The following is a 25,030-nucleotide window of genomic DNA, read 5'->3' on the forward strand; positions in this document are numbered from 1 at the left end:
GTTTTAGTTTTCATTTCATTCAACAAGAATGTTACCTCTTCATTTCACAAAGCATTCCTGTTTTTTTTGTCTGTCCTTTCTATAATATTGTATGTGCATGTTATACTATTTAAATCAGGTAGGTGCCACCTCTAATCTCCTTCTCAGCAATACTGGGGTTTTGTATGTCATGCCATTTTGTTTGTCTTAACTACTGTATGTTCTCATCCTGAAATGTATTAATGACAAAAAATGGGAGCATGTAATATTTTCCCTCATTTATATCATCACTTGATAATATTACTTCAATTGTCCTGATCTTTGATTGGTTATGGGAGGAATATCCCTTGAAATTCCAGGATTGGTTCCTCAAGACTAATGCCCAACACCATCCAAAGAGAAATGAATGAGTCTCTTATAGAAAGTGATTGTATTGGTTTCCTCAATCATAACTCAATGTCATAACCGTACATGATACATTGAGACTTGTATCCCATATATCTTCAAATGTATGTTCTTAAGTGGACAATTTTTAAAAAACGTTTCTATAATTTTCCTGCTAGGTGAAGGCAAGCAGGCACCAGGACCAGCTAAGAAAGGTATGATGAATACTTGTTTTCCTCTTCATTTATAATCCCATTTCCATATTCCTTGCATAAAAATAAATATCCAGCTCAAACTTTTAAATATCTGGTACTATTGTGTACCGTGGCATTGTTGTTTTCTGTGAATTTTGTTTGTTTCTTTGTTTGTTGTGTGTTGTGTGTCTATTGTTCAATGTGTAAAACCTCAGGGTTTGAATGTTTTCTGGTGTAATGTTTTCAATGTTATTATCTTGTTAAGTGAGCTGTTATGTGCAATGTGAAACCTTTGCTGTAGTTCTCCGACAAAAAGCTCAAATTCACATTGAGGAAGAAGAGAAACTTGTCCCGCCAACCTTGAAGAAAACAACCAGGATTTCCAAAGACTTGGAGCAAGAACAGGATATTATATCGCTGAAGAAAGTACCTTCAGTCCCCTTTGAAGATCTGCCAGCACCACTAAAGAAACCTCAAAAAATGACAAAGCGTACAATCCATGACTTTGAAGAGAGAGTGTATGATGAAGGTGAAGTAACAATATCTGAAAGATATGAGGCAGAGAAAATAAGCAAGATACCTGATAGAGCTAAAGTAAAGACACCTAAAGAAAATGAACCAACTGAAGACAAATGGTCTCGGCAGACCATTCCCAGAGTTGAAAAAGAAGGGGACAAAATGACTTTGAAGCAAATTCCCAAGGGGGTGAAAGAAGAGGCACCAACAGACCCAAGTTTAGCCCAAAAGAAACTGTCCAGATTACCATCAGATGAAAAAGAACAAGAAACTGTGAAGTTAAAACTGTTCCAAAAATCTTCTAAAGCTGTGACCGTTGAGCCAGAGAAGGACAAGACAAAGAATCTGTGGTTTTCAAGAGAGGTGAGAGACAACCAAGCGATGAAGACATTAAAGAACCTGTTGATCGTAAGAAAGCTGATAGAGTTCGTAGTGCTAAAGAAGAGCCACAGGCAGTCAAATTTCAACCAGTGGCCAAAGTTCCTGAAGATGAACAAGTCTGGTATTCTGACAAACCACTGACAAGGGTGAAAAGGATTCCAACACAGGAGCAAGAGAAGGAAGATGTTAAATTGAATCCATTTTCAAAGTTACCTAAAGCCGACACTGAAGCTGTGAAGCCTGAGAAGGAGCCTGAGACAAAAGAAGCTGGGAGAAAAACTCAACATGAATCAAGTCCTCCAAAGACAGCACCCGCAAAGAAAATGGAAAAGAGTCCTCAAGTGGAAAAGTTAAAAAAGGTTGATTGCGTGCCAAGAGAACCAGAGGACAAAGAAGACAAACCTTTGAAGCATGAAGAGACACTTAAGAAAATGGTGGAACTGAAAAAGACTCCTTCACCTAAGGTTGAAAAACCACAAGAAATAGAAAAAATTACTATGGAGAGGAATCCCAGGGCAGAAAGGACCAAAAAGCTGCCCAAAGAAGTTTCACCAAAAGATTCATTTGAATGTGTTACCCTAAAAAAAATTCAAAGGAAATCACCACAAGAGAAAACTGAAGGAGCACCACCGAAGAAGGTGCCAGGAATGAAAGAGCTTTCCCCCAAAGCGGTACAGTTACGAAATCTCTCCACTCAGCGAGAGGAGGAAGTCTTTGAGGAGGAGCCAGAGGTTGAGGAGGAATCTGACAATGAAGGTTGGGGATGGGAACTTGTCCCGCGTGATACCTCTGGGTCCACAGAAGACTGGGGAGAGGAAGGTGATGCACTTGAGACCCCTGGAATGCCAAGACGAGGTGAGATGAAGGCTGCAGCGAATCAACATTAATGGCTCAGAAAAAGTCCTTCACCCCAAATAATCTCCATCCATTTTCAAAAAAAATTATGTTCTACATGTTAATGTTTGTCATCATTCCGTATTGTTTCTTCATGTTGATAATTTTCATCAGAAAAAGTATTTTATCCCATACAATCTTCATCCATTTCCATCTTATTCTATGTGATGTTTGTCATCATTGTGTGTTGTTTCTCCATGTCAGTCTCCATGTTTGTGTTATTTGTCTGTCAATCCATGTAAAAAGCACATATTTAGCATGTTGTTATTCTACATGGTATTTGACATTGTGTATTATATACCCATTTCCCATCATCCATTGTCAATTTGTTTTCATCATCACCCTTCTTCTTTATTTCTCGCACCTTATGCGTGTACAGTTCTGAGTAAAAATATTTACAAGGGATTTGAATGTGATCTGTCTTTACGTTGTAGTCATTCTAAATATCTTAAACAGATGGAAAGCCAGCAGAAGAAGCAGGTGCAGGTAGAGGTGCAGGCAGAGGCAGAGGCCTCAAAGGTAAGACTGTATCCATGTGAAAATAATAGCTTTTTTAGAGTGCTGCATTAGCACACTACCCTTTTCCTGCATAGTATTTTTCAAGCTTATTCTCTTTCTTCATAGTGTTGTCACTGTAACTAAATTTGAACGGTTTACATTTTAATGACTGTTCCAACTTTAAAAACGTGCAGACAGGTTAAACTTACATTTCTTGTCAATAGCTTTTTAATATAATTTATTCTTCTTAAACTATTAAGATTTTTGTCCTTCCCAAAACCTTCAATATTCTAAACTTCTCATAATTCAGCAATGACATCCAACATTCTATTCACTGTGAACACTGGCACATGAAAGAAGTTAGCTTCTTTGACTACTTTCCCAGCAAGTTGGACAGAAACTCAGTGTATGAAATATTTGTCTCTTTCACTGCTTTTCAAATAAGCAATCAGAATATAAATATATTCTAGAACTATTTTTGTAGCCGCATCAGCTTCTTTCTTTTGGTGCTAGTTATAACAAAAATAGTTGCTATGCAGGCTGGCTAACATTCCCTTGCTAGCTAGCCAACTAACTTAATTATTCATTCTTCATAATAAGGAAGCTATCTTACTGTCTTGCATATTACAGTAGTAAGGCTAGCAGTTAATACAGTAGCATTTGCTGTTGTATCTAGCATGTTGAAAATTAAGCAAGGATGAGAGTTAATGACAACAGTGTCGCTACTGGTCAAGTCCAAGTCCAGGTCTGAGTCACCAATTGTTGCGTCCGGGTCACTGGGGGGCAGTGGATGCGCATTGATAATTCAAATGGAACTGGCATTTGCCATGGATTATTGTGAATAACAAACGCCTATCAACCAATCTGCATCCATGATCCAAACCTCCATTTTAGAAAGGCTACTATCCCACTACTATTTATGATATAGTCATTAGCCTGATTCTACTACACTAGCCTATATTTTTCAACACTAGCCAGCCTCCAACAATTTAAACTATCATAAAAATAATTTTGGACAGCTGACGTAGCACTCACATTTTCTATTAGGAAATATCATGGTAAGTGTAATAAAAAAATATTAGTTTGAAAATGTTAACACTTTTAACTGCTGTAAACACGCAAAACATCTAATCTGTGTAATTGTGTCTAAATTGTAGCAGGCAAAACTCCATCCCCTGGTGAAGGCAGGGGTAGAGGACTGAAACCCGGAGGTGGAGGAGGAGACAAACCACCCGATGCTAATCCTTTTGGATTCCAGCTCAAAGCAGTTCCACTGAAGTTTACGAAACCACTCAAAGACATAGTGTTACAAGAAGGTGATGCTGTTGGTGCATCTGCTACGTTTGAGTGTGAAGTTTCACCTTCTACTGCTGTAACTACATGGATGAAAGATGGCAGCAACCTAAGAGAGAGTCCAAAACACAAATTCACCTCTGATGGCAAAGATCGCAGACTGGCCATTATTGACGTCCAACTGGTGGACACTGGTGAATACACTTGTGTTGCCAAGCTGGGCAACAAGGAAAAGACAACAACTGCCAAACTCATTGTTGAAGGTATTTCAGAGAATCTTCTTAATTGAAAGAATGTGAATTATTTCTATTATATAAGAAATTACTAACAATTAATGAATTATGTATTTATAAGAATCATATTTCTGTACAAAATCATGTGAACCACTGAAAAGCTGATAACAATTAATTTCCAGGTGATGTAGCTTAAATAATGATTGTTTACTTAATGTCATGTTTTATATTGTCATATAAAAATGTATACCATATAACTACACAATTTGATGGAGAGTACTCCCCTTTTTGAAAAAGTATTCCTTAATCTATGTAGCTTTTGTCACGTTTAAGTTGTGATGATAATTGTATGTATATATTATTGATATGGGTTGATGCATTGTACTTTTATATTTTGATGCAAATAATTTGTATGCACATTTTCATGTAAATAATGACCTAATACCTACCTGTTCAGAACTGCCCGTGAAGTGGGTGAAAGAGCTAGGTGAGGAGACGTCGGTCCTGAAGGGGCAGCCTATGTACCTGACCTGTGAGTTGAACAAGGAGAGAGAAGTGACCTGGATGAAAAGTGGTAAGATCCTCAAAGTAATCGCTGGAAAGGTGGCCATCAACGTCATTGGAATGCAACAAGCCGTTACGATCCAGAACATGGGAGATGACGACGCTGGCATCTACGCATGCGAGTGTGAACTCATCAGGACCAAAACAACTGTCAAAATCATTGGTATGTAGAGCATTCCCGAAATAAACCGTTGACACTTATCAACAATATAAATACACTGAATCTGTTAGTGTACATACGAAAACTGATTACAAATAAATGTTTACAGAAATTGTCAGAGACTGGTTGGTGAAACCATTGAAAGATCAGCATGTGAAACCCAAGGCCAATGCCACTTTCAAATGCGAGCTCTTCAAAGAAACCCCCAACTGGAAGTGGTTCAAAGGCAACAATGAGATTACAAATGATCCAACTGACAAGACTGAGGTCAAGAAAGAAGGCAAAGTCCTGACTCTCACAATAAAGAATGCACAGCCCGAAGATATTGCAGAATATACTATGGAGGTTGAAGGCCACAGATACACAGCTAACCTGACTCTTGGAGGTTGGTTGCACAATCACTCATATCTTGTATGGTGTTGAATCCAGTAAGGCTACCTAGTGAATGCTTACTCTAAACTTTTGATATTTTTACAGAACGTGAAGCTGAGATCTTGAAGCCTCTCTCAAGTTGCGAGGTGGTCGAGAAAGAGGATGTTACATTTGAAACGGAGATATCTGAAGAGGATGTGCCTGGAGAATGGAAACATAAAGGGCAGGTCTTAACAAGTTCACCGGTATGTCTTGTCTTATGATTTGACTGTAATATTTGCACAAACACTAAGCTTAACCACAATTTTTAGAAATGTTGAGCAGTCTTTGATATCTGTTTTCTTTTTATTGTGCATTTTCAGACATGTGAGATCAAAATGGAGGGCAATAAACGTTTCCTCACTCTGAAAAGTGTTCCACTGGACGCGTCTGGTGAAGTGTCTTATACAGCTCTGAATGCTGTCACTAGTGCTGTGCTCACAGTCAAGGGTAAGCAGTTGTTCCAAGAGCACTGTATGTATGTATGTATGTATGTATGTATGTATGTATGTATGTATGTATGTATGTATGTATGTATGTATGTATGTATGTATGTATGTATGTATGTATGTATGTATGTATGTATGTATGTATGTATTTGCATTATATAAGTATGTGGACACCCCTTCAAGTTAGTGGATTTGGCAATTTCATCATCAGCTGTTGCTGACAGGTATAAAATCAAGCACACGGCCATACAATCGCCATAGACAAACATTGACAGTAGAATGGCCTTACTGAAGAGCTCAGTGACTTTCAACGTGACACCGTCATAGGATGCCACTTTTCCAACAAGTCAAATAGAGCTGCCCCGGTCAACTGTAAGTGCTGTTATTGTGAAGTGGAAACGTCTAGGAGCAACAACGACTCAGCCGCGAAGTGGTACGCCACACAAGCTCACAGAAGGACAATCTTCTGTCCTCGGTTGCATTGCTCACTACCGCGTTCCAAACTGCCCCTGGAAGCAACGTCGGCACAATAACTGGAGCATCATAAAATGGGTTTCAATGGCCGAGCAGCCGCACACAAGTCTAAGATCACCATGCGCAATGCCAAGCGTTGGCTGGAGTGGTGTAAAGCTCGCTGCTATTGGACTCTGGAGTAGTTGAAATGCGTTCTCTGGAGTGATGAATCAAGCTTCACCATCTGGCAGTCCGATGGACAAATCTGGGTTTGGCAGATGCCAGGACAACGCTACCTTCCCGAATGCATTGTGCCAACTGTCAAGTTTTCCGGAGGAGGAATAATGGTCTCGGGCTGGTTTTCATGGTTCGAGCTAGGTCCCTTAGTTCCAGTGAAGGGAAATCTTAACACTACAGCATACAATGACATTCTAGACGATTCTGTGATTTCAACCTTGTGGCAGTTTGGGGAAGGCCCTTTCCTGTTTCAGGAAACAACGCCCCCTTCCACAAAGCGAGGTCCATACAGAAATGGTTTGTCGAAATCGGTGTGGAAGAACTTCACTGGCCTGCGCAGAGCCCTGACCTCAACCCCATCGAACACCTTTGGCATGAATTGGAATGCCGACTGCGAGCCAGAGCTAATCGCCCAATATCAGTGACCTCACTAATGCTCTTGTGGCTGAAAGGAAGCAATGTTCCAACATCTGGTGGAAAGCCTTCACAGAAGAGTGGAGGCTGTTGTAGCAGCAAAGGGGGGGATCAACTCCATATTAATGCCCATGATTCTGGAATGAGATGTTTGAAAAGCAGGTGTCCACATACTTTTGCCCATGTAATGTATGTATCAATGATGTTATGCATGTATTGACAAAGAGAGCCTTATTCGTACCTCCCAGTAATGGAAATGGAATTCACAGTCCCCTTAAAGGGCATGTCTGTACCTGAAAAGAAACAGGCTATGTTTGAATGTACTATCACAAGGGATGTGCCTGAAGTCATGTGGTTGAAGGGGTCAGACACTATTGGTACATCAGACAAAACATATGAAATAATCAATGATGGAATAAAACATATGTTGGTCATAAACAACTGTGAGTTTGATGATGAGGGAAATTACAGTATAGAAGCCGTGGGCAAAAATTCAACCTCTACACTCACTGTGGAGGGTAAGTATGGAACCATTGTTATTAGACTTGACACCCTTTGAGTGGTTTTTGTTTGATATCATCAAAAGTTTTGATTCATTCATTATTTTGCGAGTAGAAATAATTTTCTCTTCACTATGTCCACTATGCACTCACCTAACATAATATAAACTCAGGACCCTGTCTTTCAAAGTTAATTCGGAAAAATCCAAGCAACTTCACAGATCTTCATTGTAAAGGGTTTAAACTCTGTTTCCCATGCTAGTTCAATGAACCATAAACATTTAATGAACATACACCTGTGGAACGGTCGTTAAGACACTAACAGCTTACAGACGATAGGCAATTAAGGTCACAGTTATGAAAACTTAGGACACTAAAGAGGCCTTTCTGAAAAACACCAAAAGAAAGATGCCCAGGGTCCCTGGTCATCTGTGTGAACATGCCTTAGGCATGCTGCATGGAGGCATGAGGACTGCAGATGTGGCCAGGGCAATAAATTGCAATGTCCATACTGTGAGACACCTAAGACTGCGCTACAGGGAGACAGGAGGGACAGCTGATCGTCCTCGCAGTGGCAGACCACATGTAACAACACCTGCACAGGATCAGTACATCCCAACATCACACCTGCTGGACAGGTACAGGGTGGCAACAACAACTGCCCAAGTTACACCAGGAACACACAATCCCTCCATCAGTGCTCAGACTGTCCGCAATAGGCTGAGAGAGGCTGGATTGAGGGCTTGTAGGCCTGTTGTAAGGCAGGTCTTCACCAGACATCACCGGCAACAGCATTGCCTATGGGCACAAACCCACCTTTGCTGGACCAGACAGGGATGGCAAAAAGTGCTCTTCACTGACGAGTCATGGTTTTGTCTCACCAGGAGTGATGGTCGGATTTGCGTTTATCGTCAAAGCATTGAGCGTTAAGCCTGTACTATGGAGTGGGATTGATTTGGAGGTGAAGGGGCCGTCATGGTCTGGGGCAGTGTGTCACAGCATCATCGGACTGAGCTTGTTGTCATTTCAGGCAATTTCAAAGCTGTGTGTTACTCCCTCATGTGGTAGCCTTCCTGCAGGCTCATCCTGACATGACCCTCCAGCATGACAATGCCACCAGCCATAATGCTCGTTCTGTGCATGATTTCCTGCAAGACAGGAATGTCAGTGTTCTGTCATGGCCAGCGAAAAGCCCGGATCTCAATCCCAATAAGCACGTCTGGGACTTGTTGGATCGGAGGGTGAGGGCTAAGGCCATTCCCCCCAGAAATGTCCGGGAACTTGCATGTGCCTTGGTGAAAGAGTAGGGTAACATCTCACAGCAAGAACTGGCAAATCTGGTGAAGTCCATGAGGAGGAGATGCACTGCAGTACTTAATGCAGCTGGTGGCCACACCAGATACTGACTGTTACTTTTGATTTTGAACCCCCTTTTGTTCAGGGACACATTATTCCATTTATGTTAGTCAGATGTCTGTGGAACTTGTTCAGTTTATGTCTCAGTTGTTGAATCTTGTTATGTTCCTACAAATATTTGTTACGTTTTCTAAAAATAAATGCAGTTGACAGTGAGAGGACATTCTTTTTTGCTGAGTTTAGGTATGAGGCTCAAATTTGAATTGCGACTTCAGGACCAAACTGAGAAGGAAGGTAACACTGCTCGGTTTGAGCTTGAGCTCTCTCATGAGAATGTACCTGTGACATGGTACAAAAATGAAGTAGAACTCCATGTGAACAGAACCGTGCTCATCCATAGTCATGGAAAGAAACACACGCTAGAAATCAAGGATTTGAGTCTTGATGATATCGGCAGAGGCTAAAGGAAATCTCTCAATGGCAAAACTGACGGTGATAGGTAACCCCTGCTTTGTTGCTTCATTCAAATTGTTTGTCATTCAAGGATTTGCCCCACGCTAAAACCCCAAACAGCAAGCAATGCAGATGTAGAGGCACTGTGGCTACGAAAAACTCCCTTGAAAGGCCAGAACCTAGGAAGAAACCTAGAAAGGAACCAGGCTCTGAAGGGGTGGCCAGTCCTCTTCTGGCTGTCCCGGGTGGAGATTATAACCGGAAATGGCCAAGATGTTCAAACGTTCATAGATGACCTGCAGGGTCAGATAACAATAATCACAGTGGTTGTAGAGGGTGCAACAGATCATCACTTGAGGAGTAGAAATTAGGTAGAAATCTCTGAAGATGATGTCCATGGCCAGTGGAAACTGAACTGAGAAGTCCTTACTCAATACCCTGTATCCCCTTACTCAATCCCCAAATCATTCTAACTGTTGTTTGACCATTCTACCATTCATACCTTTACGTGATCATCCATTCTCATCCTTTACGTGATCTTGAAATATTACAATGAAACAGCCCATATAATTATCTTCCTTCCTCCTTTTCCCTTTCATCTTCATCTAATGTGGACTATTTTCTATACAAATTTTGCTATAATTTATAGGACATTGAAATGATAGAGGATGGTGCAAAGCACACAGTAATATTATACAACCTCAAGGCCCCCTTGTCAGGGGAGATCTATTTACAGCTGCTAATGCTAAATGTGTTGCTAATCTGAAAGTGAAAGGTGAGATTTTTATATTTGATCATGTAAATGTGAATATTTTCAGTGGTGGTTCTCTAGGCATTGCCATGATGCCACATTATCTCTTTTTCCTTCTGAACTACAGAGAGTCCAATTACATTTGTCACACCTTTGAGTGATGTACAAGTGTATGAAAAATATGAGGTCAGATTTGAGTGTGAGGTGTCCAGAGTGCCTAAAGGCTTCCGTTGGCTCAAGGAATCTCATGAGTTGACAGCATATGATAAGTTTGATATTACCCATGAGGGAAAGATACACTCTGGTGGTCAAATCTGCCGCATATGAGGATGAAGCTGGGTACATATTTGAGGCAGAGGACAAGAGAACCACTGGCGAACTAGTCATCCAATGTAATCTGAAGAAATGTTTCTGTGCTTCCAATTCATTACAAATGACTGAAATTGATCTTCTCACGATGACATTGATTGAATTTCTTATGAATTGAATGTCTTATCAGGAATTCTCCTTGAGTTTGTGAAGCCCATTAAAGATGTCACGGTCAAGGAGCGCTAGGCAGCAGAGTTCAGTATTGAGCGCTAGACAGCAGAGTTCAGTATCACATGACAACATCCAGGTCACCTTGTACAAGAACAATGTGCGTTTGCATCCCAGCCAAGTTGTGCACATGTCAGACGATGGCAAGATGCACAAATTGACCTTCAAGGGGGTGTCCATTGATGACACATCCATGATCAAAGTAGAGGCCATGGACAAAATCTCAGAGGCCATGCTCTCAGTTCTCGGTTAGTATATCGTTAAAACCCTTGAAACGTTCAATCAAAATACATCTATAGAATCTGTAGATGGAAATAAGCCGTTGTCGAAACTTAAATATCACACACGCAACTCATCATGGTTTCTTTTTCATAAACAGAGGGAAAGCCTTACTTCACGACAAAACTGCACGACTGCTCAGTCACTGAGAAAGATGAACTGACGATGATTTGTGAACTGAGCAAGCCCAATGCAGAGGTGAAATGGTTCAAAGGTGACCATCAAATCACTTCCTCCAAGAACGTGGTCATCAAAGCCGATGGAAAGAGACGTATGCTGATCATTAAGAAGACAGAGAAAGCCGACATGGGAGAATACAGCTGTGATTGTGATGCGGACAGAACCACGGCCAAGCTCAACATTGAAGGTAGCCTTTAGTGTTTTTAGCTCAGCATTTGAGGATTGCAGTATATATTTTATTTCATTTATACAAACACTTGAGTTGTCTTTGTGTTCCTTCTGCAGATCGTGACATTAAGTTTGTCAGGCCCCTGTACAGCGTGGAAGTGACAGAAACTGAAATCGCCAAGTTTGAGACTGAGATCTCTGCCGATGATGTCCATGGTCACTGGAAACTCAATGGAGAGGCCCTTCATCAGTCTCCTGTAAGAAAAATATCCACTTCATTATGACTACATACAGTAATTGGACATTCCTTAGTAAATTTCCTAGCGGTTGAGGAGACAGAGAAGTAAAAAAAAAAAAAAATAGATGGTATGTATAATTTGACGAGGATCACTTAGTAACTGTTAGTGTATTCTCTTTCAAGGACTGTGAGATTAAGGAGGAGGGTACAAGGCATATCCTTATCCTGTACAACGTTCGCAAGGATCAGGCCGGAGAAGTTGACTTCCAAGCTGTCAATGCTAAATCCAATGCTCAGCTTAGAGTTAAAGGTGAGAATGATTGAACACATACTCACACTTTTATTTGACAATAAGATAAGCACTTATTTGATAAAGTTATACTCTGTAAGGTATGCAAGTAGGCCACCAACAAAACGTTTGATCAGTTCATTTGTTTTTTGGTGGGCTTCAATGATACATTACCCAACTGTTGGTTGAAGTAAAGTAAACCGCAGAGCTGTCAGATGAGAATAAAGTCAGGCATTTACAGCCCCTTTTAATTAGGTGTCAAAAGTTTTACAAGGGAGGACTAAAGCTATCTAAATACGTGTGTCATAAAAAGTGTTGAGGTTTGGATTTCAATTCTGGCACACTTTTTATATATCTACTTGCTTGCAAAACACTCAAGGCATTTCTATGCAATGCAATACTTAGCCATGATGCAACCGTTTTTGGGGTAAAAGTTGGGTAACAGCGTACCCCCAAAATTCAGAGGGGTTGATTGACAGGGACAGATTGCCTAGCCGGTGGTGTGGCAGGGGGTGGGTTAAAGGCCAATCAGGTGTTGTGGCTATTTTAGAATCCACATGCCCTATCTAGAGTGGGCGGTTAGTGATTGGCAGAGCTACAACATGCCTGCCTCTCAAAGTTTTTTGCTGACCATATACATCTCAAGGAAACCGGGTATGCAAATGAGGAAGGCCCCTCAATGTCAAGTCCCTCTGCGCTAGTCCTATCAGTTGTCCTGGTGGTTTACAGGACTCCAGAGCAGTGGCCAGCCGTCAGGGCATCCGCAAAATGAGGATTAGCAATTAGGTTTATCTTGGGATTTGGGAGTGACTAACAATGTCTTCTCCTCAATCTGAAGCGCGGGTGATCGGCCTGCTGCGGCCTCTCAAGGATGTTACTGTTACTGCTGGGGAGACCGCCACTTTCGACTGTGAACTGTCATATGAAGGAATTGCTGTGGAATGGTTCTTAGGGGGTACAAAGTTGGAGCCAAGTGACAGAGTAAGTGTTTATACTGTAACATCTGAAATATTTGTTACCACAACACTGACACTCCCTCAAGTAATTTATATGGAAACATGCCAAGACTTTGAATTGTACTTATGAACAACAGTTTTTCCAATATGGCAGACAAATACCTGTTGTCATGGAATTTACTTCCTGGATTATAACATATTCTCATATCCCAAATAGTTTTAATGTTTTAACAAGATCGAAACATTGTCCTTGGTTTTACTTAATCTTAATCCAAATTGTCTTGAATTTAAATGGATCTTAGCCAGTTTGTCATGTTGCATTATTTACATTTATGTTTTAATGTTCTCTTGTGCAACCTACATGCTTTCTGCATATAAGGACCTGTGAGGATCAGGATTCCAGTTGGGGATTTGATCCGGGTTTTGAGATAACGCGGGAGGGCTTTTCTGCCCTGCAAGCTTTCTTCTAGTTATTTTTAACTGCTTCAAGTGTGTGTGTCCAATGGCAGGTGGCTTGAAGAGTTATTTGACAGTTATCATTTTAAAATATGAAACAGGTGTTGTAATTTCATGTAGAAATTGGCTTTGAATTGCTTTGGGTTAACTGTTAGGTCCTTATATACCTATGTATATTGTCTAGCCTCGTTATTTAATTAATTCCAGTGGGTTTGAGGTGTGAAAATGTTATATGATAGGTTGATTTACGATGTTGCATAGCCTGGTTTGTCCTTTGGTTACATACAGTTATATGGGTCCTATTACCTATTTTAATGATGATTGAATTCACATCCTTGATAATTTGATGTGTTGCCATACACAATGTTAGCGAACATTTGATTATTTTGAGGATAACTGTGATTACTTTTGTTCCACTAAAAGTCTTACATTTAGAATAATATACTCTGAATATGTAGGCTATTATTGTATTGTGGCTATGGCTGAATAGTCCAAAACATGATGATTTGTGCTGTCAAATGTTGTTTGTAAAATATGATTGCATGTGGTGTCATTTGCACTGTTATAATAACAATATAAGAGTATAGTCTACCTTGCAACAGAGACAGCTAAATAACTTGTATATACTGTAACCATTTGTCAAAAGTCTGTGAATGAACTGCCATGGTCTTCATGTTTTCACATAGTTGTTATGTCATTTGGCATATCATGACTATTTGAAATGGGGGAAAAATATAGAACCTATGTTGACTGTGATTGCTGTACCACTGCACCATAAGAGGTAGGCCTATATTGTTTACATTCAAGAGGAACATTTTGACTTTATGGAACACCTACTGTAAAACACTGGGGAAATGTGGTCTTAGTTAACCACCTTACCAAACCTCTGGTAAAAGGGAATATTCAGGGTGTAACTGGAGTTCAAATTGAGCCTAGGGTTCCCTCAGGGAGCCTTCAGTCCCTTGTCACCAGCTGCTGATGTTCATTCACGGGAAGAAGTAAATAGCTTGACCCCGCATAGCTATCACCGTCCATCTGATTTATCAAACTGCTTGATTTGCACAGGTGGTCACCCGAGCAGAAGACAAAACTCACACGCTGACTCTCAGAGATGTCAAGATTTCAGAAGATGGAGAAATTAAACTCACTGCAAAGGATTTCCAGATTGAGGCCAGACTACATGTGAATGGTAGGTTAATCTATATGTGTTATGTGAATGATAGGTTGCTATTACTGTTTGCGGTGTTTGGTTGCTGTTGTTGGGATTCTTGCCCCCATGGAGACTTGGTTTCTATTACCATTTCAGATGTATAATTGTCAAGCTTCGTTCCTAATTGGTTGATTTCTTCAAATTCATTGGTGGTACGATATTGGGCATATGATTTGGTTAAACAACAATATTTACACTATACAGCATATTGGACTGATAAATCACTATGGAAGGTGCTTTATAGACCAGGTTCATGGTAACATACTTCGCCTGCCAATGTAAATGCAAGGTAAAAATGCAAAAGCCACATATTTTAGGCCATTTTATGTAAAGTGGGATCATTGTAAGTACATTGTGTCATGGATTTAGATTTTTTTTTAGACAATAGTTGTCTTCTCTATGCAAAGCACAGACAACAAGGTAAGTGGGCCAGGTGTTAATGTTCTGGGAGCCTATCCAACCAGTCTGAATTCTATGGGAATTCCATCCACGGTTGATTGCCCATCAGCAAAGAAGTAGTTGGTGACAGTGATAGAATTTGATAAAATTATTTTGTTGGCTTCCTCAGCTGTTACGACATGTAAAGCACGAGTCAAGTGTAATTAATGTGTGACCTCACAGAACCACCAGTTGAGTTCACCAAACCTCTGGAGGACCAGACAGTTGAGGAAGAGGCCACTGCTACATTGGAGTGTGAAGTCTCCAGGGAAAACGCTGAGGTCAGTTGGTTCCAAGATGGACAGGAGATCCTCAAAACGAAGAAATATGACATTGTTGCCGATGGCCGCGTGAGAAAACTCATCATTCATGGCTGCAGTCTTGATGATTCAAAAACATTTACCTGCGACGCCTCAGAATTCAAAACCTCTTGCTTCCTTAACGTTGAACGTAAGTAAAGTATTGATTAAAACCTTTCATATAGTTTGTTTGTTTGTAAAGACTTTGGTGTATTTGCATTACTGGTGTAGTAACACTATGACTGTGTCCTTACAGCTCCACATGTTGAGTTCTCTAAGCCACTTCATGATGTTGAGGTCAAAGAAAAGGAATCTGCCAGATTTGAATGCGAAGTATCGCGCGAAAATGCCAAGGTATTGATTCCTGACCCTTCACCCCTCACCTCCCCCACCCTACCACTCTCCCCACCCTTCACACAATATATGCACATTCAAACACATTCAAACACACCTTATTTTATAATAATATAATATAGTTGCATGTGGAATTACAAAATATAATATTAATGGTCATGAATAGTCAAAATCATGTTTTTCATGAAATTGTTTGGTTTATATTTGAAGGAAACCAGATCAAAGTATGATGACCAAAGTAGGTAAAATGACTGTTGCTTCTACACTAACAGTCCAAAGGTTTAGAACACCTACTCATTCAAGGGTTTTTCTTAATTTTTACTATTTTCTACATTGTAGAATAACAGTGAAGACATCAAAACTATGAAATTACACATAACACAAAAAGTACTTTATCAGAATGACTGTTGAGGACCTTTAAGACTGAGAGTTAGTTGTCTTTCCTGTCTTACACTGTGTTTCATTCTAGTGTGCTGTTACATTTTACTCCCTTTGTTTCCATCATAGTCCTTATCAGTACATATTTAAGGTATTATACCGTCATTGTGGTCTTGGATTTATGACTGTTTCTGGAAACAGGTCCGTTGGTTGAAGGACAGCAGTGAAATCAGAAAGGGAAAGAAATATGAAATAATCGCCAAAGGTCGCCAACACATCCTCATCATCCACAAATCAGTGTTCGATGATGAAGCAGAATATGAATGTGATGCGAAGGTCTCCAAATCCTCCGGCATGCTTACAGTCGTTGGTGAGTCTGGCAAACTTTCTCTGTCTCAAAAGGTACATCCAAAATAGCACCTTATTCTTTATATAGTGCACTACTTTTGACTAGGGCCCATATAGGGCTAGATTAATTTTGATGTCATATACTGTAATCGACTTATCATAATATATTGCCTTGACGGTTATATTGCATTTCCTTTGCAGAGGAAGAAGCTACGTTCACCAGGAACCTGTCTAACGTGGAGGGAACAGAAGCAGACAGTGTGAAGATGATTTGTGAAGTGTCGAAGGCAGACGCTGATGTCATGTGGTATAAGGAAGACCAGGAACTGCCAGAAGGAGGAAGATACGATCAGATCGTAGACGGCAGGAAGAGGATACTTATCATCCAGGATCTCAAAACAGATGATGCTGGAGAGTACTATTGCAAACTGTCCAGCTCAAAGACAACTGGAAACCTGAAAATAAATGGTAATGGAATCAGACATAAGTTATGTTTAATTTAGTCAGCTAAAGACTGTGAGGTGTAGAAAGTGAAATATCCTGGGTAGTGGCTACACACCAGTACCGTTATGAAAATCAAATCATGGGATGCAGGTAAAGTATTTGTGTAAATAAGAGCATATGCACTAATCTGTCTTTGTTCTTCTAGAATTGGCTGCTGAGTTTATCGCCATGCCTCAGAGTCAGGAGGTGGTTGAAGGAGAAAAGGCTGAGTTTGTCTGCTCAGTCTCTAAAGACACATTCATTGTCAAATGGATGAAGGATGAAAAGGAGCTAGAAAAAGGGGACAAGTATGACATTGTCTGTGATGGCAAGAGAAGAATACTTGTTATCAAGAACTCTGAACCCAAGGATGAGGGAGCCTATGTTGCCTTCATTGGCACCACCAGAGCTACAGCTGATCTGTTTGTTCTTGGTAGGTCATCAATGTTGGTTTTCTTTTCTATTACAACCTCACCTACCTGTATGTGTATTTGTGTCTTTTGGAGGGGTTGAGATAAAGTAGATTTTCTGTTTGACCTTTGTGTACAATTGGGCAGTAAAGTAATATTCTAACATCTTCTTGTGTGGCACTACCTGAGGCAGCCTTGGCAAAATATTTAATTCTGTCTACTAACTTCCTTCATTTTGATTTCCACAGAAAAACTCAGGATCAGTACACCAATCAAAGACACAGAAGCCAAAGAGGGACAAGAGATCATCTTCAACTGTGAGGTGAACACTGAGGGAGCTAAAGCTAAGTGGCTGAAGAACGAGGAGACCATGTTTGAGAGCAGCAAGTTTGTCATGATCCAGAAAGACAACGTTTTCTCTCTGAGGATAAAGGATGCTGATAAGTCAGATGAAGGAAACTATACTATTACATTGACAAACCAACGTGGTGAACATGCCAAGAGCTCTGGCAAACTTACAGTAAAAGGTGAACATAGTTTTGTTATCGATTCTACCAACGGTAGAATTTGATGTAGTAGTATGTCTTATTTTTGTTTGAAGTTAGCTACATGACTAACTGATTTTTAAAATTTGATCTACAGAGGAGAGTCTGAAGATCATTGTACCTCTTGAGGACTGCGACACACAGGAGAAGAAGACTGTTAGCTTTTCTTGCAAGGTCAACAGGCAGAAGGTTACTCTGAAATGGACAAAGGCTGGTCAGGAGATCACCTTCAGCAAACGCATAATCTACAGGTTGGACCAATATAAGCACACACTGACCATCAAGGACTGTACTCTTGCTGATGAAGGTGAATACACCGCCATGGCTGGTGATGACAAGTCTACAGCTGAGCTGATCATTAGTGAAGCCCCCACTGACTTCTCAGCACAACTCAAAGACCAGACCATCCCCGAGTTTGAGAATGCTGAGTTCACCTGCAAACTCACCAAGGAGAAGGCTGAGGTGAAATGGTACAGGAATGGACGTGAAATAAGAGAGGGACCCAGGTAGGAACACATTTAAACTGCTATGAGGCACGGTCACTGTTGCTTTACTGTCACTGTTAAATCTTAAAAGCTACTTTGCCCCTAAGGGCCACCATAGGAATTGAATTCAATAATAATAAAAGGCGTAGTGTAACATTATCCATTTTTGTTTTTTACAAGGTACGTCTTTGAAAAAGAGGGCAAGACCTGCAGGCTGCGTATCAAGGAGTGCAGACCAGACGATGAGTGTGAATATTCCTGTGGCGTAGATGAAAAGAGATCACACGCCCATCTCTTCGTTGAAGGCAAGCCTCTTGAGTTCATTATATGATTCTGTTTGTGTGAGTCCATATTTCTAACTGTTCCGTATGAATTAATGCTTCACTAATTATATTTTTTATTTGTGTGTAATGTTTATTCCAGAGAGTGCAGTTGAGATTGTCAGACCACCAAAGGATGTGTTTGAGCCTCCAGGCTCAGATGTTGTATATGAAGTTGAACTGAACAAAGACAGAGTTGAGGTAAAATGGTTGAGGAACAACATGACCATCGTCCAGGGTGACAAATACCAGATGATGAGCGAGGGCAAGGTCCATAGACTCCAGGTGTGTGAGATCAGGCCTCGGGACCAAGGAGAGTACAGAATCATCGCCAAAGACAAGGATGCCAGAGCCAAATTGGAACTGGCTGGTAAGTTGTCATAACTGTTATATCCTCTCTGATTCCACAATACATCTATCCTTTTATTATTTGATCTTATAATTGTTTATCCCTCTACAGCTAAGCCAAATATCAAGACTATGGATCAGAGCTTAGTAACAGATGCTGGAAAGCCCATCGTCATGTTCGTGCCCTACAGCGCGTATCCTAAAGCTGAGGCTGAGTGGTTCTATGATAACGTCAGCCTGCCCAAGGACAACATCCACACCGTTGGAGACAGGACAGAGTACAAGCTGAAGGACCCTAAGAAGTCCGACCAAGGACGTTACAATGTTGTCATCAAGAACAAACATGGACAGGGAGAGGCATTCATTCATCTGGATGTCATTGGTAAATTGCCTTCAATCCATTCTTGTATTTGAATAGATTTTTCTTGGGAAGGATATTTTTCTTGGAATCTGTTCTTGTTCATGGATTCCATTTATTAATGTATTGTTGTCTTCCACAGATGTCCCTGGACCTGTGAAGAGTCTTCAAGTGCTTGACACCGCCGATGGTGAGGTCAGCCTGGCCTGGGAAGAGCCAGAGAGCGACGGTGGCAGCAAGATCATTACATACGTGGTGGAGAGGCGTGACGTCAAGCGCAAGACATGGACTCTTGCTACTGACCGCTCTGATGCTCCAGAATACACTGTGACCGGACTCCAGAGGGAATCCATGTACCTATTTCGTGTTTCTGCTCGCAACAGAGTGGGCAGTGGACCAAATATTGAGACAGAGAAACCTGGTGTTTATGCCAAGAACAAGTTTGGTAAGCAAAATATTTCATATTGTATCACCTCATACAGTATAAGTTTGTTCAAAGTATCAGTTTTCAACAATGAACTAGAAAAGTGAATTACAACCTTGTGTTATATTTCAGATGTTCCTGATACTCCTCAGGATGTGAGTGTTGGAAACGTGAGTAAGTTTGGAGCCACAGTCTCCTGGGAAAAACCAGTGTCTGATGGAGGGGCTGAGATCACCTCCTACATCATTGAGTCCCGTGACAGGACCTCTGTGAAGTGGGCCGTGGCTATGATCAGTAAAGCAACAGACCGCAGTGCAATCATCAACGACGTCATTGAGAACAAGGAATACATCTTCCGTGTCAAGGCTGAAAACAAGGCTGGCATTGGAAAGCCAAGCGCTGCCACCAATCCAGTGAAGATCATGGACCCCATTGGTGAGTTATTTCAGTTAGTTTAGTTTCTGAAATGTTATTACTGAAATGTATGCACTGTTTTAACATGTTGTTTTTGTTATTCAAGAGAGGCCAAGCCCACCACAGAACCTGGTGCCCTCAGAACAGAATAAGAACTCAGTTCAGCTGACATGGGAGACCCCATTGAAAAATGGAGGCAGCATGATCACTGGCTACATCATTGAGAGATGTGAGGACGAAACAAACCATTGGCTCAGATGCAACGCCAGGCTCTGCCAGGATCTCACCTACAAGGTATTTATCCTATAAGGTGAAAAGTAGCTAAATGGTTTCTTAGAGATTTCATATCATATTGGTAGTGTAATTGTCAGAGGTTTTGAGTGGTATTCTGACTTGAATGGAAGTCTCCCATTGGCATTCATTTACTTGAAAGTCTGAGTTGCTCGCTCACACTTATTTCAACTCTGAATGGGGCTCTTCCTTCTTTTCCTCAGATATCTGGCCTGAAATATGGCAAGAAATACAACTACAGAGTGATGTCTGAGAATGCAGCTGGAGTGTCTGACCCATCCAACACACTGGGACCCATGCTGGCTGATGATACACATGGTACATTTGGTTAATTTTGAACTAATCTTGACGTAGTTCATCACTTTAAATGTTGTGCATTTGTCATAACAATTATCATTATTTTCTATCTTCAGTTGGCCCCACAATGGACCTGAGTGGATTCAAGGATGGCCTTGAGGTCATTGTTCCCCATCCCCTTACTATCCGTGTCCCTATCTCTGGATATCCCACACCACACGCAAAGTGGAGCTTCGCTGATAAGGAGCTCACTGCTGGTGAACGTGTTTACATGATTACAAAGAGTACCTACGTAGAACTGACCGTCACCCCAAGTGTGCGTCCAGACAGAGGTGTATACGCTCTGACCCTGGAGAATGATATTACCAGTTGCTCAGGAGAGATGGAAGTCAATGTTATCGGTAAGTGACGTGATGAGCCTTGTGGTGAAACAAAACATGCTGTATCTTGATATTGTCAACTGCAAGACCCTACTTTTCCCTTCATATCTCTCTTTTTCTATTTGTTCAGCATCCCCAAGTGCACCCAAAGACTTTAAGGTTGCCGAGGTGACCAGACAGCATGTGCACCTGATGTGGGAGGCACCAGAGCATGATGGAGGAAGCCCTCTGACTGGGTATCAGATTGAGAAACGTGACGTATCCCGCAAGACCTGGGTCAAGGTATGGATGAACATATGTCTTCAAACCACCCAGCAATATACATGTAATAACATTTAGTCCTCTTTGTCCCGGTTGGGACAAACAAACTTTTGTACTCTTTCTTTGGCCACAGCTTGTACCCTGTTATACATGAAATATTATTAAGATCAACATAATAACACGTGCCACTGACTGTCTTTCCACAGGTGATCACTGGTGTTCAAGACCAGGAGTTCACTGTCACTGATGTTGTTGAGGGCAAAGAATATCTGTTCAGGGTTACTGCCTGCAACAAGTGTGGCCCAGGAGAGCCTGCCTACATTGACGAGCCAGTCAATGTGTCCTCCCCTGCCAGTAAGTATTCACTAAGTACAGTAGCAGGGACAATGCCTATGCTGTGCACACAAGTGAAGGGAACTTAATCTATTGTTTTGATGTCTCAGTCATTGACATACCTGTCATTTGAATTGTAGCTGTGCCAGACTCACCTGAGAACCTGAAATGGAGGGACAAGACAGCATCTGGCATCTTTCTGACCTGGGAACCACCCAAGTGGGACGGCGGCACCGGAATCAGGGGCTATAACATAGAAAGATGCCAGCGTGGGACAGACAACTGGGAATCCTGCGGAGATCAGGTCCCTGAGTTTAAGTAAGTGGAACTACAGAAAAAAGGCTCCAAGTTGGTTGTTAAAAATCATTTTGTTCAAGTAAGACTAACATCTTACTTTCTCTTAGATTGCAAGTGACTGGTCTGATTGAGGGACAGTGGTATGCCTACCGCGTGAAGGCTTTGAACAGACTGGGTGCCAGCAAACCCTGCAAGGCTACAGATGAGATACTGGCTGTTGATCCTAAAGGTATGTTTTGTATAAATGCTCCACGTTTGTATATGTATTGTGAATAATCCTACATAGTGGCGGAAATATGTTTCTGTATAAACTGTATAACATATTTTCTGTATAGACCCCCCAGAGATTCTTCTGGATGTCAAGTGTCTTGCTGGACTGACCGTCAAAGCTGGATCTAAGATCGAGCTTCCAGCTGATGTTCTTGGAAAGCCCGTACCTAAAGTGAAATGGACCAAGGGCGATGTGGTCCTGAAGGGAGACGATAGGGTCTCTATTGACGACAAGCCTGGTCACTCCGTCGTTACGATCAGCAAGACAACAAGAGAGGATACAGCTACCTACATCATTGAAGCCCACAACAGCTGTGGTCGTGCTACTGCAACCATTGACGTCAACATTCTAGGTACCCTATTTTGTTATCTTTTTTTGTGAGGAGTGTCTAACCTTTTTCTGAGGAAACACTCCTTTAAAAGATATATGTTTTCTATTTGTCTTGAACAGATAAGCCTGGTCCTCCAGCTGCGTTTGATATATCTGAGATCACCAACAAGTCCTGTTTCCTGGCCTGGAACCCTCCCAGAGATGATGGAGGTGCAAAGGTCACTAACTACATTGTGGAGAGTAGAGCCGCAGACAGCGAAATCTGGCACAAGCTCTCCTCCACTGTCAAAGAGACTAACTACAAGGCCCTCAACCTTACGGCCTTCAAGGAGTACATCTTCAGAGTGTTCGCTGAGAACCAGTTTGGTATTGGTGTGCCAGCGGAACATATGCCAATTATTGCCAGATATGCCTTCGGTATGTTAAGTTTATGTTTGTATTTAGTCCAGGGTATATAATGGTATTTTCTTTCTAGTATTATTTTGTGCAGTGGGTTGTTGCTAAAATTGTCTTTGACTGTTTTTCAGATTCTCCCGGTGCACCAACCAAGCTGGAGCCTTCTGATATTGTTAAAGATGGCCTGACTCTGAATTGGTATGAGCCTGAAGAGGATGGTGGTAGTCCTATCACTGGATACTGGGTTGAGAGGTTTGAACCAGATCAGAACAGATGGATCAGATGCAACAAGATCCCAATCATAGACACCACATACAGGTAAGACACTAGAATACATTTAGGTAATGAATCAATTTTGGTAATTGAAGGCAGTAATGGCCACATTGATTTAATTTCTGGTTGATGCTATTCATTTTATGGTTGGGTTGGGTTGGTTATTTGATTGTTTCTGATTTGCAGAGTCAAAGGACTACCCACAAGGAAGAAGTATAAGTTCAGAGTCATGGCTGAGAATCTCGCCGGACCTGGAAAATCAAGCAAGGAAACTGACCAGATATTGGTCAAGGATCCTATTGGTAATACTTCCAACATATTTTGTTCACAGACCATTGATCTTTTATGAAATGTGATGTCATTGACCAAAACAACATGTCGTCTATTCCTACAGATCCTCCATGGGCTCCTGGTAAGCCAACCGTAAAAGACGTGGCAAAGACCTCTGCCTTCCTGCAGTGGACCAAGCCTGAGCACGATGGTGGCGCCAAGATCGAGGGCTACATCATTGAACTCCTGAAGAGTGGAACTGAGCAATGGGTCCGTGTTTCAGAGGGAATCAATATCCTGGAGCACTCCCTGAGAGGCCTGATGGACAGACAGGAGTACTCCTTCAGGGTCCTTGCTGTCAACATCGCTGGGGAGAGTGAGCCCAGCGATCCTAGCGATCCAGTTCTGTGCAAGGAGAGACTCAGTAAGTAACTGACTGTGTCCCAAATCAATCAATCAAATGTATTTATAAAGCCCTTTTTACATCAGCAGATGTCACAAAGTGCTTATGCAGAAACCCGGCTTAAACCCACAAACAGCAAGCAATGCAGATGTAGAAGCATAGTGGCTAGGAAAAAACCCATAGAAAGGCAGGAAAAGGCAAGAAACCTAGAGAGGAACCAGGCTCTGAGGGGTAGCCAGTCCTCTTCTGGCTGTGCCGGGTTGAGATTATTAGAGTACATGGCCATTAAGGCCAGATTGTTCATCAAGATGTTCAAATGTTCATAGATGACCAGCAGGGTCAAATAATAATCACAGTGGTTGTGGAGGGTGCAACAGGTCAGCACCTCAGAAGTAAATGTCGGGTTGGCTTTTCATAGCCAAGCAAGTGGCACCCTAATCCGTTTATAATGCTATGGTCAAAAGTAGTGCACTACAGATGTAGAATCTTAATTTGAGCCAGTTTGCTACAGGAGGAAAATTATTCGGCCACAACAGGAAATGTGAATTATTATGTGGATTATAATCAATTAACATTTTTGTAGGGGTTGTTACATTTTTTGTAAGGGAAAATCAAGTCTGACATTTCAAAGTGGAAACTTTAGAAGCCCTTTTAAACCTCAAATACATTACATGTTTTAAATTTCAAATTAGGATCCTACATCTGTATATAGGTAATATGGTGTCCATTGTGACACACAGACTGAGATAGTTTCCATCTCAAGCTGTTCAGTGTATGACTCATGCTTGTCAATTTGTTTTCCAGATCCTCCTACACCCCCACGCTGGATGAATGTCATCACCGTCACCAGGAACAGTGCTGAGCTGAAGTGGACAGTACCAGAGAAGGATGGTGGTTCACCCATCACCAACTACATTGTTGAGAAGAGGGATGTCAGGCGTAAGGGCTGGCAGACAGTGGACACCACTGTGAAGGAGCTGAAGTACACTGTCACTCCACTTAACGAGGGCTCTCTCTATGTGTTCCGTGTGGCTGCTGAGAACGCTGTTGGACCCAGTGAATTCTGTGAACTGGAAGACTCCATTATGGCTAAAGATACTTATAGTAAGATCATAGTTTATGCATATAGTATTCTGTAACTGTTGTTCACTTACAACATGCATAGGTTGCTAAGTAAAGTTTCCTATTTTC

The 25,030-nt window shown here is 41.4% G+C and overlaps 1 protein-coding gene across 1 annotated transcript in view; it reads left to right on the forward strand.

Annotated features, from left to right (window-relative positions):
* LOC135546846 (titin-like) overlaps positions 1 to 25,030 on the forward strand; it is a 174,075-nt gene that overhangs the window by 72,168 nt on the left and 76,877 nt on the right. The window contains 49 exon segments of the mRNA XM_064975418.1: positions 543 to 578; positions 859 to 1,407; positions 1,410 to 2,309; positions 2,805 to 2,867; positions 4,004 to 4,402; positions 4,830 to 5,099; positions 5,206 to 5,481; positions 5,574 to 5,713; positions 5,831 to 5,957; positions 7,309 to 7,578; positions 9,160 to 9,367; positions 9,369 to 9,415; positions 9,541 to 9,698; positions 10,019 to 10,094; positions 10,097 to 10,144; positions 10,248 to 10,422; positions 10,424 to 10,512; positions 10,620 to 10,696; positions 10,698 to 10,905; positions 11,037 to 11,303; positions 11,402 to 11,541; positions 11,706 to 11,832; positions 12,650 to 12,792; positions 14,289 to 14,412; positions 15,055 to 15,321; positions 15,427 to 15,524; positions 16,104 to 16,272; positions 16,452 to 16,718; positions 16,900 to 17,166; positions 17,392 to 17,670; positions 17,786 to 18,194; positions 18,354 to 18,478; positions 18,597 to 18,863; positions 18,954 to 19,223; positions 19,342 to 19,644; positions 19,756 to 20,058; positions 20,144 to 20,331; positions 20,532 to 20,646; positions 20,742 to 21,026; positions 21,136 to 21,287; positions 21,473 to 21,620; positions 21,740 to 21,917; positions 22,004 to 22,125; positions 22,232 to 22,519; positions 22,618 to 22,914; positions 23,025 to 23,211; positions 23,353 to 23,468; positions 23,561 to 23,860; positions 24,644 to 24,943. Coding sequence (XP_064831490.1) covers positions 543 to 578; positions 859 to 1,407; positions 1,410 to 2,309; positions 2,805 to 2,867; positions 4,004 to 4,402; positions 4,830 to 5,099; positions 5,206 to 5,481; positions 5,574 to 5,713; positions 5,831 to 5,957; positions 7,309 to 7,578; positions 9,160 to 9,367; positions 9,369 to 9,415; positions 9,541 to 9,698; positions 10,019 to 10,094; positions 10,097 to 10,144; positions 10,248 to 10,422; positions 10,424 to 10,512; positions 10,620 to 10,696; positions 10,698 to 10,905; positions 11,037 to 11,303; positions 11,402 to 11,541; positions 11,706 to 11,832; positions 12,650 to 12,792; positions 14,289 to 14,412; positions 15,055 to 15,321; positions 15,427 to 15,524; positions 16,104 to 16,272; positions 16,452 to 16,718; positions 16,900 to 17,166; positions 17,392 to 17,670; positions 17,786 to 18,194; positions 18,354 to 18,478; positions 18,597 to 18,863; positions 18,954 to 19,223; positions 19,342 to 19,644; positions 19,756 to 20,058; positions 20,144 to 20,331; positions 20,532 to 20,646; positions 20,742 to 21,026; positions 21,136 to 21,287; positions 21,473 to 21,620; positions 21,740 to 21,917; positions 22,004 to 22,125; positions 22,232 to 22,519; positions 22,618 to 22,914; positions 23,025 to 23,211; positions 23,353 to 23,468; positions 23,561 to 23,860; positions 24,644 to 24,943 — 10,617 coding nt within the window.

This window comes from Oncorhynchus masou, chromosome 10 (genome assembly GCF_036934945.1).
Source record: "Oncorhynchus masou masou isolate Uvic2021 chromosome 10, UVic_Omas_1.1, whole genome shotgun sequence".
NCBI lineage: Eukaryota > Metazoa > Chordata > Actinopteri > Salmoniformes > Salmonidae > Oncorhynchus > Oncorhynchus masou.